This window comes from Jaculus jaculus, chromosome 14, assembly GCF_020740685.1.
Source record: "Jaculus jaculus isolate mJacJac1 chromosome 14, mJacJac1.mat.Y.cur, whole genome shotgun sequence".
Lineage (NCBI taxonomy): Eukaryota > Metazoa > Chordata > Mammalia > Rodentia > Dipodidae > Jaculus > Jaculus jaculus.
In genome coordinates, this window is record NC_059115.1 from 16,998,699 (window position 1) to 17,013,178 (window position 14,480).

The following is a 14,480-nucleotide window of genomic DNA, read 5'->3' on the forward strand; positions in this document are numbered from 1 at the left end:
GCTGTATTAGATCTGCCACCTGGTCTTCTAGTTTAGATATTCTGTCCTCTCCTTCATCCATTCTGCTGGTGAGATTTTCTTCAGGTTTTTTTTTTTTTATTTTTTTATTTCACTGACTGTTCTTCATTGCTAGTATTTCTGACTGGCTTTTCTTTAATATTTCTATTTCCTTATTTATGTCTTGTATTGACCTCCTTATTTCATTAAATTGATGTCCTGTGTCGTCTTTGATTCCTTTGATTTCCTCTTTGATTTCTTTGAACATATTTATAATCATTCTTTTCAAGTCCTTCTCTGGCATTTCCTCTGAATCAGTCTCACTGGAGGTAATTTCTGATGAATTAGTACCTTTTGGTGGATTTATATTGTTTTGATTTTTGTTGTTTCTTGTATTGTAATGTAGAGATTTTTGCATCGTAGATTAATTTAATGCTTGGATTTTCTATTATCTGCAGTATTATCATATATTTCAGTCTGTTGTTATATATCTTCCAGGTAGGAGCTTATCTCTCAGAGTGTCTATAAAAGTGACCCTAGGTGTTGGGTTTGCCTGCTCTGAGAGTATTCAAGTAGACTGAGTGGAACAAAATATGGGCAGATTCTAAAATTTAGCTAATAATGTACACACACATTCAATGAAAAACAGCACAGAATATTTATGCATGAGTAGGTGTTATGACAATCAGATCCTCTAACAAAGTCACAGTCCCTAAGGATGTGTGTTGCCCCACACCCTTAATCCTGTCAACTAGGAGGCTAAGATTTCTGGTCTCTGGAGGGTTCCAAGTCAGCTTGTGACCAAGTGTCACCCTTCCTTAATGAATGACAGAAGAGGAAACAAAAGGTACTATAAAATCAGGAAGCAAGAAATGACAAGCCCAAAATATAGCTTATTAAAGAATGGCAAATCCAGGGCTGGAGAGATGGCTTAGCGGTTAAGCGCTTGCCTGTGAAGCCTAAGGACCCTGGTTCGAGGCTCAGTTCCCCAGGACCCACGTTAGCCAGATGCACAAGGGGGCGCACGCGTCTGGAGTTCGTTTGCAGAGGCTGGAAGCCCTGGCGTGCCCATTCTCTCTCTCTCCCTCTATCTGTCTTTCTCTCTGTGTCTGTCGCTCTCAAATAAATAAATAAATAATTAAAAAAAAAAGAATGGCAAATCCAGCCAGCCATCAGATTTAACATAGACTTTACCCTGACATGGAAGGTGCAATTGGCACTTCGATTGAAGCCTATAATACCAGGCTTGTTTAGTGGGTACTGACCTGGTGTAATCCCAGTTACCTTTTGGGATGGTTTTGGTTGCAGTTATGCTGTATTACTGCTTGGGTCCCTCTTTGCTGCACTGTGGGCTCAGGTAGGCTGGCTGGGTCGTTGCTCTGATCACCTGTGCCTGGTGCTGTGTAGGTGAGCTCCCTTTCCCAGGCCTCTGGTGCTTGCTGGCGCTTGTGCTGGCAGTGGGGGAGAGAAGGCTGTGAATGGTGGCTGAAGTTCTCCCACTGGTCCTCATGACCTCTTCCTCACTAGCTGCTCCATTGGTCTCTGTTGTTCTCCCTTCACATTTCTTGAATTTGTGAGCAGGCCAGTATGAGTGGAGAATCTCCTCATCTGGCTTTTCCTGTGGCTCAGACCGAGCCTTGGGCTATGGCCATGCAGACCTGGTTCTGCTGCTGCTGGAGCCGCCGCTTCTGCCTGCTTCTGTGGGCTCTAGATGCTCTGGATCTCTCCTACTTTTCTGCTGCAGTTGATAATTGTCATACCCTTCACTTTACTAGAAGAGTGTACTTTGCATTTTTGTTTTATTTTACTTTATTTTCGTCGTTTTCTCCCCTAGGCTGCTTTTGTGTGGTTTCTGCGCTGCCATCTTAACTGGAAGTCCCTATTTAGCTTTTTAATGAAGATGGCAGACTAAGAGTTGTGCCATAACTAAGTAATAAATAAATAAATAAGGATCCAAGATAACACATAACAGCTATTCTACTAAACAGGAAGGTATAGATGAAATGATTTGCCTTGCAGATCCCCGGGCACAGAACCTAGAGTGAGGAAAGTACACCAAGCAACCACACTCCCAGCAATTTAAGTTCCAGGGGGCCACAGCCAGGTATCTGCTTTATCATGGCCCTGTGTGGGAAGTGCTTGGCCTGGCCTTGCCTCAAGTAGCATCAGCAGAAGGGAATCCCACACTCAAAACTAAAATGAAATGAACCTACAATAAGCGTATATTCAGAGAGCAACAGTGAGGTAGTGCCAGTATTTAGGGGAGCCCCCTTAACAGAACTCACCCTCAAATTCCATCCTCTAACTGTAGTTCATGGGAGGGATTCCTTGTGAATTTAAGCCCACATGGACTTTATATTCACACCCCCCCCACACACTTGGCCCTAAAAGAGCTGTGAGGCAGGGGCTGGATGCCACCATATCAGAGAGGAATTCCTGACGCAGAGTTCAGAATGTCCTTTAGGTCCCCGTCAGGTAGTGCCTGTATGGTAGCTGACAAGCTTTGCGGGTTGATGAAACACGAAAGACTACTTAGAAGGTGGGTGAGGTGGACATTCATGCCCAGGAGCGATTCTTACTCCTACTCTGCACATAACCAGATCTTGGAAGTGATGTGATCATGGAGCCACCACAGTAGAGTGGAGTTTCTGACCCCCAGCCTGTTACATACTGCCTGGAGGTGCCAGCACGGTGCCACACAGGATCCTCGGGCTAATCGCACACCATAGGCCTGGCAGGGGTAATTTTGGGCACTCAAGCCAGAACGGTTTCTTTCCCAGCTTGTGCCTGACCTTGTCTGACAACTGTAAGCGGGCGAAGTTGCCTCAGTAGTGCAGACCTCCTTAACTTGCAGCACAGAACCTCCTTCCCACCTGTCTTGTGGCTCCAGCACAAATGCATACAGGATCCAGCAGCTGGGTGCACACTAGAGTCTGTGTAGTGAGTGGGCAAATCTGGGCCAAATCCAAGTGAACCCCACAGTCCTAAGTCTGTTAGTACCTGGTCCAGTAACTGCTGTGAGAAGTAAGCCACCACATTACTAGAAAATCCTCATCATGAAGCCCGGAACTCCCAGAACTAACGTGCCCAGCATCTAACACCAGCCCTGAGATGCACAGGGTTCTGATGCTGATATAACTCCAAAATTCCAGGCAGTGAATAGCATTGGGAAAAACAGGCCCTGCTTTGATATTGAGCAGGCCAAGTCTCACAGGGACTTTCCCACACATGCCTGGAGGCTATGCACAAGGAGGACCCTGCTCAGACTCAAATGCACCTAACCCAGCCAGGTATTTCAGGGCCAAGTATGTGTGGGGGGTGTGAATATAAAGTCCATGTGGGCTTAAATTCACAAGGAATCCCTCCCATGAACTACAGTTAGAGGCTGGAATTTGAGGGTGAGTTCTGTTAAGGGGGCTCCCCTAAATACTGGCACTCCCATTCTACCTGACTAAAGCTATCTAGGCCACACAACAGAGGTACTACAAGATCTTGTTTCCAATGCCTTTTTTCCCTCCTATACAATATTGCATATTGTATTGTATATGTGTTCTCATTGAGCTCCCTCTCCCCTGCCCCCATTCTACTCAGGGCCTTCACCAGGGGAGTTATTGGTACTCCCTGTGTTGATCATTTTATATTAACTTTAAGAGTTTAATGTTGATCTTCCATTTATTTTAACTTTGCCCATGGTCATTCATTTTATCTGTTAATGCTTGCAAACTGGCAGAATTGCAACAAGTTATAAGAAATGCTTTTTTAAAAAAATTTTGAGAGAGAGAGAGAGAATGGGTGTGCCAGGGCCTCCAGCCACTGCAAACAAATTCCAGATACATGTGCCACCTGGCTTATGTGGGTCTCGGGGAATCAAATCTGAGTCCTTTGGCTTTGTAGGCAAGCACCTTAACCACTAACCTCCAGCCCTCTCCTCCCCCCTTTTTAAAGCAGATTGTTGTTACTCTCTTTGCTGTTGTGGGAAAAACAAGTCTCTTCCAGTTTAAATTTATCCGTGAAGTCTAGGCTCTCTTTTTTATCTTTTTGTTCTCCAAGTCTATAGTAGCATTTGAGCCATGGGCCTCAACTCTGTAATAGAGTACCTCTTAGAATTTTTTAAAGTATGTCCCAACTATAAACTTGATTGAATCAGAATCTATATTAAGCAAGATGCATCATTATGGTCATTAACATTAATTTTTTTGTTTATTTTTATTTATTTATTTGAGAGAGAGAGAATGGGCATGCCAGGGACTCCAGCCACTGCAAATCAGATGCATGCACCATCTTGTGTATTTGCCTTACATGGGTCTTGGGGAACCGAGCCTTGAACCTGGGTTCTTAGGCTTCACAGGCAAATGCTTAACCACTAAGCCATCTCTCAGGCCCCAACATTAAAGATTTAGAATACTTAATATCATCATTGCTCTCTAATCTGGGAAATATATTCTATAATTCCAAGTAATATAAATAAAGCATTCACAAAGAGTATACTTACACTGACAACTTGATTTTATGGAATAGTACTCCATTAAAGCATAATACTCAGATTCTGATTATGAGGATAGCATGACATTCTGTTTTCCCAGTTAGAAAACACATTAAAGAGCAGCACACAAGAAAGGGTCATTTATGATTGCTAACTTACACTAGAAATGTTTCCTTATTTATTCCTTGTTTCACTGGGTCAAATATTCAGCTCCAGGACAAATAATCCTATAGTTACTATTAATTTCTGGATCCCTTGCAATTATGGGATTTGGCCATAGACTTTTCCAAAGAGGAGTGGGAATGTCTAGACCCTGCACAAAGGGCTTTGTAAAGGACATGATGTTGGAGAACTACAGCAACCTGGTCCCTGTGGGTGAGGTTTTTTATTGCGAAATTCCTAACTCAAGCTCAGGGTTCCTTGACAGGCTACTCTGTGGTTGAGTTAGTTTATTGTAAATGAAACTTATATCCTACATGAATAAAAGGAAAGTTCATGAGTAGATTGTCATGATATTTTGTATTCTATATCCTATATTATACTTGCTTGTTTTCAAGGTATTATGAGTCTTTATTTTTGTTTCACAGTAAGTTCAGAAACTCACCATATAATATTGTCACCCATATGAGTTTATTTTCCATTCTTTTTTTTTTTTTTTGTGGTTTTTCGCCCTATCCCAGGCTGAGCTGGAATTCACTATGTAGCCTCAGGGTGGCCTTAAACTCATCATGATCCTGCTACCTCTGCCTCTCAAGTGCTGGGATTAAAGGTGTGCGCCACCACGCCCGGCTTATTTTCCATTCTTGCCTATTGATTTAGTTGTAATCACAATGTAATTATATATGCAAACTGAAAATACTTTCTGAATATTCTTAAGAGTCTGACCAGAAATAAAAATTAGGAAATACTTTAAAGAATACTCTTTTTTTTTCTAGCTTTATATAAATAACTATTTTAGAAATCCTATGGTATTCTAAAGGATCCCAGAAAAGTGATTTTCTCATTTTTAATACACAGGTATTCTTGTGTCTAAGCCTGACCTGGTCACCTGCCTGGAGCACAATAAAGCACCCTGGAATGTGGTAAGAAAGAAGACAGAAAACAAGCAGCCAGGTATGTTGAAATAAAAGAATCAGGACCTAGAGAATGGTTGTGTTAAGAAGGAAAAAGTCTTGAAAATGGTTTTGCCAGCTCTGCTTCAAGAGAAATGATTCTTCATTTGACTTCTAAAAGAATATCAGGATATACCCTATTGTCAGTGGTATAAAACTTTCTGCTTACTACACCTGATTCATGTTTAAATGAATACTAATATGTTATGTAACTTTAATTGATAATAAGTGTGAGGGATTATTATTTTATTCAGTTCTATATTTTAAACTGCCTGATTTTGTTTCAGTACAGATTGGGTAAGCTAACAACAATGTGCAGAACTTCTGAAACCATTTCTCTGGAAGTCACTTCTCTGAAAAGTTCATGGCATTTTTCTTTTCTTTTTTTTTTTTTTTTGAGGTAGGGTCTCACTGTAGCCCAGTCTACTTACAGTGTTGTGCACCACCACAACCAGATGCATTATTTCTTTTGTATATTTCTTTTTTATTCTTGAGAAATGACAATGTTGTTTACTTGATTTTCTTTTTTTTTAAAATTGTTATGTTTATTTTTATTTATTTAGTTAAGAGTGACAGACAGAGAGAGAAAGAGGCAGGGAGAGAGAGAGAATGGGTGCACCAGGGCCTCCAGCCACTGTGAACGAACTCCAGATGCGTGTGCCCCCTTGTGCATCTGGCTAATGTGGGTCCTGGGGAATTGAGCCTTTTTAAAATTTTTTTCTCAATTTTTAGCATTTTCCATGATTATAAAAAGTATCCCATGATAATACCCCCGCCAACTTTCCCCTTTGAAATTCCATTCTCCATCATATCCCCTCCCCATCTCAATCAGTCTCTCTTTTATTTTGATGTCATGGTCTTTTCCTCTTATGGTCTTGTGTAAATAGTGTCAGGCACTCTGAGGTCATGGATATCCAGGCCATTTTATGTCTGGAGGGAGCATAAGGAGTTCTACCCTTCCTTTGGCTCTTAACTGTCCTTTACCTGAGTTGTAGACTTGCAAATGCCACTATTCAAATGCATTCATCACTAAATGCACCATGGAAAAGAAAAACATCATTTTCAGAGGCACAAGAACAACACATGTATGAAAAGGGTTCAAGTATTTTGTCTGTCTAGGAGAATAAGGAAAATAGGTAACAGAAGTTTTCTGTATTTTTATCCATTTGAGGTAAATGTTATGTGAAATTTATCTTTCAAATACTATTTGTACCATTCTACAAGTTTAAAAATATATAAAGTAATGCAAAATATTTAGCTTATATTCTAGCATTATATCTTGTAGGGAAAAGTACACATAGCCATTCCCACTATATCATTTGCTTATCACTAAGTAAACAATCCATTTGACTTTGCCTAACCAAGTGGAATTTTGCTTGTCCTATAATTGTATATCAAGAATTCAGTAGTTCATATTTCTTTGTATAAGCCTTTTATCATGAAATCTACCTTGGGAAATACTGGACTGTGTAGTTTTGCATAGGTGTTTTTGGTTAGGCTGTTGAAATACCTGTGAGCACATACTTACAGTTTAGCACATATATGGTAAATATCACTTATTTTATCTAACATTTCTGACAACCTGTACTATATAAATTACTGTATTTACTTTTAAATTTCTTATTCAAAGTAGTGGATTACATTATGGCTTTTTCCTACCTACTTTGTCTTTTTAAAATTTTAGTTTTTATATATTATCACAAGTTATACTCTTTTATGCCATCACCCTTTCTTCCATTACCTTGGAAGCTCTCCTCAGTGGTTTATGATATTCACTATAGGGTCATGAAGGCCATAGTCAGTCTCTATTGGGTAGCAAGAAAACTATGCCTCAGGGGATTCCTTTTTACTCTGTGGCTCTTAACTCTCCCTGCTTCCCTCTTCCACAATGTTCTCTCAGTCATGGCAGGCCTGTTGGTAGTCTGATTTAATGTAGAGTTCTCTTTAGTCTCCACATTTCTGCTTTGATGGATCAGCATATGTCTGTCACCATCACCCAGGAGCTGGTTGTTAGGCTAAGAAGTAAGAGCAGTACTCATGTTGCTGCTTTATCTGCAATTTCTCCTAGGCATGTATGAAGGCTACTGATTGTTGTATATTGATTGATCCTGTCACTTTAAAAAATATTTTATTTTATTTATTTATTTATTTGTTTGTTTATTTGACACACACACACACAGAATGGGCACACCAGGGCCTCCAGCCACTGCAGATGAACTCCAAACACGTGTGCCCCCTTGTGCATCTGGCTAATGTGGGTCCTGGGGAATTGAACCTGGGTCCTTTGGCTTTGCAGACCAATGTCTTAACCACTAAGCCATCCTTTCAGTCACTTCGTAAAAGAATTTATCACCTTCAGAGGTTTTGTAGTCAAGTCTTTGGAGTCACATATAAAATCATATCATTTGCAAATAAGGATAGTTTGAGTTCTTCCTTAGCAATTTTTATCCCTTTTATATCTTTTGTCTTCTCTTACTGCTTGAGCTAAAACTTCAAGTACTGTGTTGGAAAGCAGTGGTGATAGTGGGCACCCGTCTTACTCAAAACCTTAATGGGAAAACATCAGACTCTTCTCCATTTAGTGTGATGTTGGCCTTAGATGCATTGAAAATAGCCTTTATTATGTTGAGATGTGGTTGCCCCATCTTCTATCTCTCCAGTGTTTTAATTAAGCAGGGGTGTCATATTATATCAAAGGCTTTTTTATATCTATTGATAATAACTATTTGATTCAACTTTATTTATATGTTGAATTATATTTGTTGATTTTTATACATTAAACCATCCCTGTAAGTCTAGGATGAAACCTACGAGAACAAACAAGGTGGATGATACTTTTAAATTTTTTGTTTTTATTTATTTATTTGAGAGTGACAGACAGAGAGAGAAAGAGGCAGAGAGAGAGAGAGGAGAGGGAGAGAGAGAGAGAATAGGCATGCCAGGGCCTCCAACCACTGCAAATGAACTCCAGACACGTGCACCCCCTTGTGCATCTGGCTAACATGGGTCCTGGGGAATCGAGCCTTGAACCCGGGTCCTTAGGCTTCACAGGCAAGCACTTAACTGCTAAGCCATCTCTCCAGCCCTGGATGATACTTTTAATGGGTTCTTTGAGGATTTAAAAAAAAAAAAAAGTTTTTATTTATTTATTTGAGAGAAAGAGGCAGAGAGAGAGAAAGATGGGCACGCCAGGGCCTCCAGCCATTGCCATTTTACTCCAGATGAATCTTGTGCATCTGGTTTACGTGAGTACTGGGGAATCAAGCCTCAAACCAGGGTCCTTAGGCTTCACAGGCAAGTGCTTAACCGCTAAGCCATTTCTCCAGTCCTCTGTGATTTTCAATTGTTGCATCTCTGGTTTGGGTATTAAAGTAATGTTGGCTTCATAGAAGGAGTTTGGGAGCATTCCCTCTTTTTCAATTGTGCAAAGTAATTTGAGAAGTAATGGATTTAATTCTTGAATGAAGGTTTGGGAAATCTCAACAGTGTATCCATCTGGGCCTATATGGGAGATTTTTAATTGCTTTTTTCAATTTTATTAGAAGTATTAGGTTTGTTTAGGATGTCTCTCTGTGTATTTAGTTTTTGAAGGTGATAGATGCCAAGAATTCATCTGTATCTTCCAGGTTTTCCAGTTTTTATTGAATACAGCTTTTTGAAATATGCCCTGATGATTCTTCTAAAAAGTATTGGTATCAGTTTGAAACCGGTGTGTCTTCATTTTTATTTCTAATCCTGGTGATGTGTGTTTTCTCTTTTAGTTCTCGGGAGCAGTTTGGCAGGTAGCTTATTGACATTTTTAAGGACCAGCTCTTTGTTTCATCTGTTTATTAATTATTGTCTTTATTTCCAAATTGCTGATTCCTGCTTTGATCTTGATAATTACTTTTGGTCTTGGACTTTTCTTGTCTGTTCAACACCTTCAAATGGATATTTAAGTAATTTATTTGAGATCCCTCTGTTTTTATAGTGTAGGCATTTAGTGCTATAAACTTTCCTCTAAGAATTGTCTTCATTGTGTCTCACAAGTTTTGGTATGTTGTGTTTTCATTGTCATTCAGCTTGATAAATTTATTTATTTCCTTTTTTGATTTTTCAACAACCCATTCATTGTTTAATAGGAATTGCTCAGTCTCCAGGATTTGGTGTGTTTTCTGTTGTTACTTTTATTTCTAGTTTCAGTGCATTGAAGTTGAACATACTGGAGGGGATTATATCAGATTTTCTGAATTTGTGGAGATATGCTTTATGCCCTTATATGTGGTCTATTTTGCAGAAGGTTCCCTGAGATGTTGAGAAGAATGTTTATTCAGTAGTATTAAGGTACAATGCTCTTAAAACATATTTTAAGATTATTGGACCTCTGGTGTTTAGCTCTGTTTTTCTCTTTTTATTTTCTGCTTGGAGGATATTGTAAGGTTCAGAAGTGACCAAGACCATGCAGACCACTCTGAGGCAAAGATGGAAGCTTTTATTCAGGAAAAACATGAGTTGCCAGGACTGGCTCTAAGAGCGGAGCAGTCAACTTGGGACTACAGATAGTAGGCTATGTCAGTTGGGGGAAGTGGGGGGGAGGGGAAGGTTTTTCCTAGCACTGGAGAGACAGAGGTAGGAGGATTGCCATGAGTTCAAGGCGCCACCCTGAGGCTACATAGTGAATTCCAGGTTGGCCTGAGCTAGAGTGAGACTCTACCTGGAAAAACCAAAAAAACAAACAAAAAAATTTCTTTAGGGGAGATCTAAGATAGCCAGGGTGTGACACCAGAACAGTAACTAGGTGACCTGGGAGATGAGGGGGGAGGAAACCTAGACCTGGGGCCATTGTTAGGCAAGGAAAGGATAATGGCTGGGTGGTTCCTAGAAGAATGTGGATGACCAACTCTCTGGTATCTGTTGCCATCCTGCTGTCTTTGGTAACTCCATTTGGGGAGCCTCTCTTGACCTAACAGATATGTCTTGTCAGTTGTTGGATATTAAAAGTCCCCTAGTAATATTGTATTAAAATTTAGATCTCCGTCAGACTGGAGAGATGGCTTAGCGGTTAAGTGCTTGCCTGTGAAGCCTAAGGACCCCAGTTCGAGGCTTGATTCCCCAGGACCCAGATGCACCAGGGGGCACATGCATCTGGAGTTCGTTTGCTGTGGCTGGAAGCCCTGGCATGCCCATTCTCTCTCTCTTTCTCTCTCTCTCTCTCTGTCATTCTCAAATAAATAAATAAAAATGAACAAAATTTTTTTAGAAATTTAGATCTCTGTTACTGTCTAACAAATTTTGCTTTACAAAACTAGGTAATCCTGTGTTTGGTTCTTTATGATTGTAATTTCCTCTTGTTGAATTGTTCCTTTTATGAGTATAATGTAGCCTTTGGCTCTTGATTACTTTTGGTTTAAAGTCTTTTTTGTCAGAAATCAGTACAACCACACAGGCTTTTTTTTTTTTTCCTTTTTTTTTTTTTTCTTTTTTCTGGTTTCCATTTGCTGGAGTATCCCTTTCCATTCTTTCACCCTAAAGATGGTGTTTATCTCTAATTGTAAGGTAGGTTTCTTATAGATAGCAAATGGGTGGATCCAGCTTTCTGATCAAGCCTATTAAGCTGTGTCTCTTTATTAGGAAATTGAGTCCATTAATGTACAACGTTAAAATTGTGTGGTGTGAGTTCATCCTTGTCATGCTGAAGGTTTTGTGTTTTTTTGGTCTTTGCATGCTGCTATGTCCATTGTAGTTTTAAATTTTTTATTGTTTTATTTACTTATTTGAGTGAAAGAGAATGGACAGGCCAGAGCCTCCAGCCACTGCAAATGAACTCCAGATGGAAGTGCCACCTTGTGCACCTGGCTTACATGGGTACTGGGAAATCGAACCTGGGTCCTTAGGCTTTGCAGGCAAATGCCTTAACTGCTAAGCTATCTCTCCAGCCCCATTTTAGTTTTGATAGTTTATTTTTTTCTCCTTATGTGCATGTTCGTTTGTCTCCTGAGTGTGGAGTATTCTATGAAGTATTCTCTATAGGGATGGCTTGGTGTACATGTAATCATAAAGCTGGCTTATATTGTGAAAGGTTTTTCTTTCACTTTCTATTATGAGGGATAATCTTGCTGGGTATAGTAGTTTGAGTTGGCAGCCATGGTCATTTAGCTTTTGAAAATTCTTCCTTTCAAGCTCTTCTGGCTTTAAGAGTTTCTATTGAAAAATCTGAAGTAATTCTGTTTGGCTTAACTTTGTATGTAACCAGCTGGTTTTCTCTTACAGCTGGAGAAAAACCTTTCAAATGCAAGGAATGTTACAAATCCTTTTCTCAGAACTCAAATCTTAGAACACATCAGAAAATCCATACTGGAGAGAAACTTTTCAAATGTAAGGAATGTGACAAATCCTTTACCCATTGTTCAACTCTTAAAAATCATCAGATGATTCACACTGGAGAAAAACCACACAGATGTCAAGAATGTGGCAAATGCTTTATCCAGTTGTCACAACTTATAAACCATCAGAAAATTCATACTGGAGAGAAACCTTTCAAATGTAAGGAATGTAATAAATCCTTTAGTGATTGCTCAACTTTCAGAAAGCATCAGATAATTCACACTGGAGAGAAATCTTTCAAATGCAAGGAATGTGATAAATCCTTTACTCTGAACTCAACTCTTAGAACACATCAGACAATTCATACTGGAGAGAAACCTTTCAAATGTAAGGAATGTGACAAATCCTTTTCTCAAAAATCAAATCTTAGAACACATCAGAGAATACATGATGGAGAGAGACCTTTCAAATGCAAAGAATGTGAAAAATCTTTTACTCAGTCTTCAACACTTAGAACACATCAGACAATTCATACTGGAGAGAAACCTTTCAAATGCAAGGAATGTGACAAATCCTTTTCTCAAAACTCCAATCTTAGAACTCATGAGAAAATCCACACTGGAGAGAAACCTTTCAAATGCAAGGAATGTGACAAATCCTTTTCTAGGTATTCAAGTCTTAGAACACATGAGAAAATCCATACTGGAGAGAAACCTTTCAAATGTAAGAAATGTGAAAAATGCTTTTCTCAGTACTCAAGTCATAAAAAACATCAGATAGTTCACACTAGAAACCATAAAGATGTAAAGAGTGTGGCAAGTTCTTTATCCAGTTGTTATGTCCTAAAACCCATCAGAAAATCTGTACTTGAGAGAAAGCTTCCAAATGCCAGGAATGTGACAAATCCTTTACTGATGGCTCAACTTTCAGAAGACATCAGATAATGTGCACTAGGGAAACCCTTCAGATGCAAGGAATGTAAAAAGTCCTTTACCCTGCATTCACATCTTAGAAGACATCAGATAATTCATACTAGAGAGAGGTCCTACAGATGTAAATAATGTGGAAAATCTTTTATCATTAGTGATGGAATTTATAATGAAGAAAAATCCAACAAAATGCCTTATTAAATCTCATAGGCACTCAATTTTAGTTTATACTACAGAAAAGTGTTTTAGAAATAAATATGAAAATTCTTCTCATGGAGATAGCAGATGTCTATTTAGAGATAGTTTATGTAAGTACCCAGCAATGTCATCAGTAGAATTTTAGTTAATGTATCTTTATGTATGCAAAAAGGTGGACAAGCACTTAATCAACTTCAAGTCTAAGTAACAACAGGAAATTTATACTAGAATGAAATAAACTAAACATTACACACATTACCCTAAGCCAGAGTACTAAAAGAACACAATCAAAACTGACATTTTAATCATTTGTATATTTTGGGAAAACACTATCAATATATGGGTAGACATAAATATGTCCTTTTGATACAGTTTGGGTTAATGGTGTTGGACGATTTTCAGGTGCAAACCCTGTAGACTAATGAATTCCATAACTTCTATTTAAGGAAAATAGATTTCTTTAAGCTTTCACTTGAATGTTGTCATCTATACTGTATATTAAAGTCATTTTAAATGTGCATATATTTTCCTAAATAAACATATATTTTACGTCTATTTTTCATTAAGATTTATTTTGTTTAGACCTTGCCCAATTACAGTTTCTCTCCCCTTCCGCTGACGGCCCTACTCAGTGTAATAATTATTAGATACACCAGGGTCCTGAAGGGGTCACTCAGGCTCTGTGAGAGAGCATGCATGTCTCAGAGTAGTCCTCTCCACTGTGTGCCTGTTGCAGTATTTTTGCCCCCTCTTCTGCAATGTTCCCTGAGCCCTAGAATGCATCTTAGAAGTCAATTTAATGTTGAATTCTCTGTAGCTTCTGGCTTTCTGTTTCTGTGATATTTGAGTGACCACAGCATCAATAAACAACTGCCACGGACTGCATTTCAAGCTAGTTGTGAGAGTGATACTCAAGTCAGTGCTAACCTTGAAATGACTGGTGGGCAGATGTGACAGTTGATCCACCCCTCATTGTTCTCCATGATGGAGAGCTAATTATGGGGGTTACTGAATGCTGATACTTGGAATTAACTTTGAAAGCCCATGATTTTAGGTTTAAGCTTTCTCTACCTTCTGTGAGGCTCTTTTATCCAGGCTTCCACCCCTTATTGAGGGTTAAATCTTACAGTTTACTGTCCAGGAGAGCAATTTTTATGGTACTGTTTCATGCTCTTAATGGTTTTGTGTAATTCTGCACCCTCCCTTGCCCCATCACCCCAAACCCTTTTAAACCCTTTATTCCTTCTTTCTTCATTTCTTCCTTTCTTACATCCCTTCCTCCTCCCCTCCCTCCCTTTCTTTCCTGTCCCTAGATTTGTTTGTTGAGATGCCGCTCCTCCTCTTCATTCCTGTATCCCCCTTTGCCTAGCTTGATTCTAGTTACATATCCCTACACTTTATGCTTACTAAAATATGCTTGATGCATATATTTATAATACCCAGCTTTTATATTATTCC

The 14,480-nt window shown here is 39.1% G+C and overlaps 1 protein-coding gene across 1 annotated transcript in view; it reads left to right on the plus strand.

Moving 5' to 3' along the window:
• The window catches only part of LOC123454690 (zinc finger protein 829-like), a 49,761-nt gene extending 35,854 nt beyond the window's left edge, over positions 1-13,907 (plus strand). The window contains exons 9-10 of the mRNA XM_045133515.1: positions 5,498-5,593; positions 11,842-13,907. Of these exons, the coding sequence (XP_044989450.1) occupies positions 5,498-5,593; positions 11,842-12,839 (1,094 nt within the window). The 3' untranslated portion in view covers positions 12,840-13,907. The remainder of the gene's footprint in view (positions 1-5,497; positions 5,594-11,841) is intronic.
• Positions 13,908-14,480: the final 573 nt, after the last annotated feature.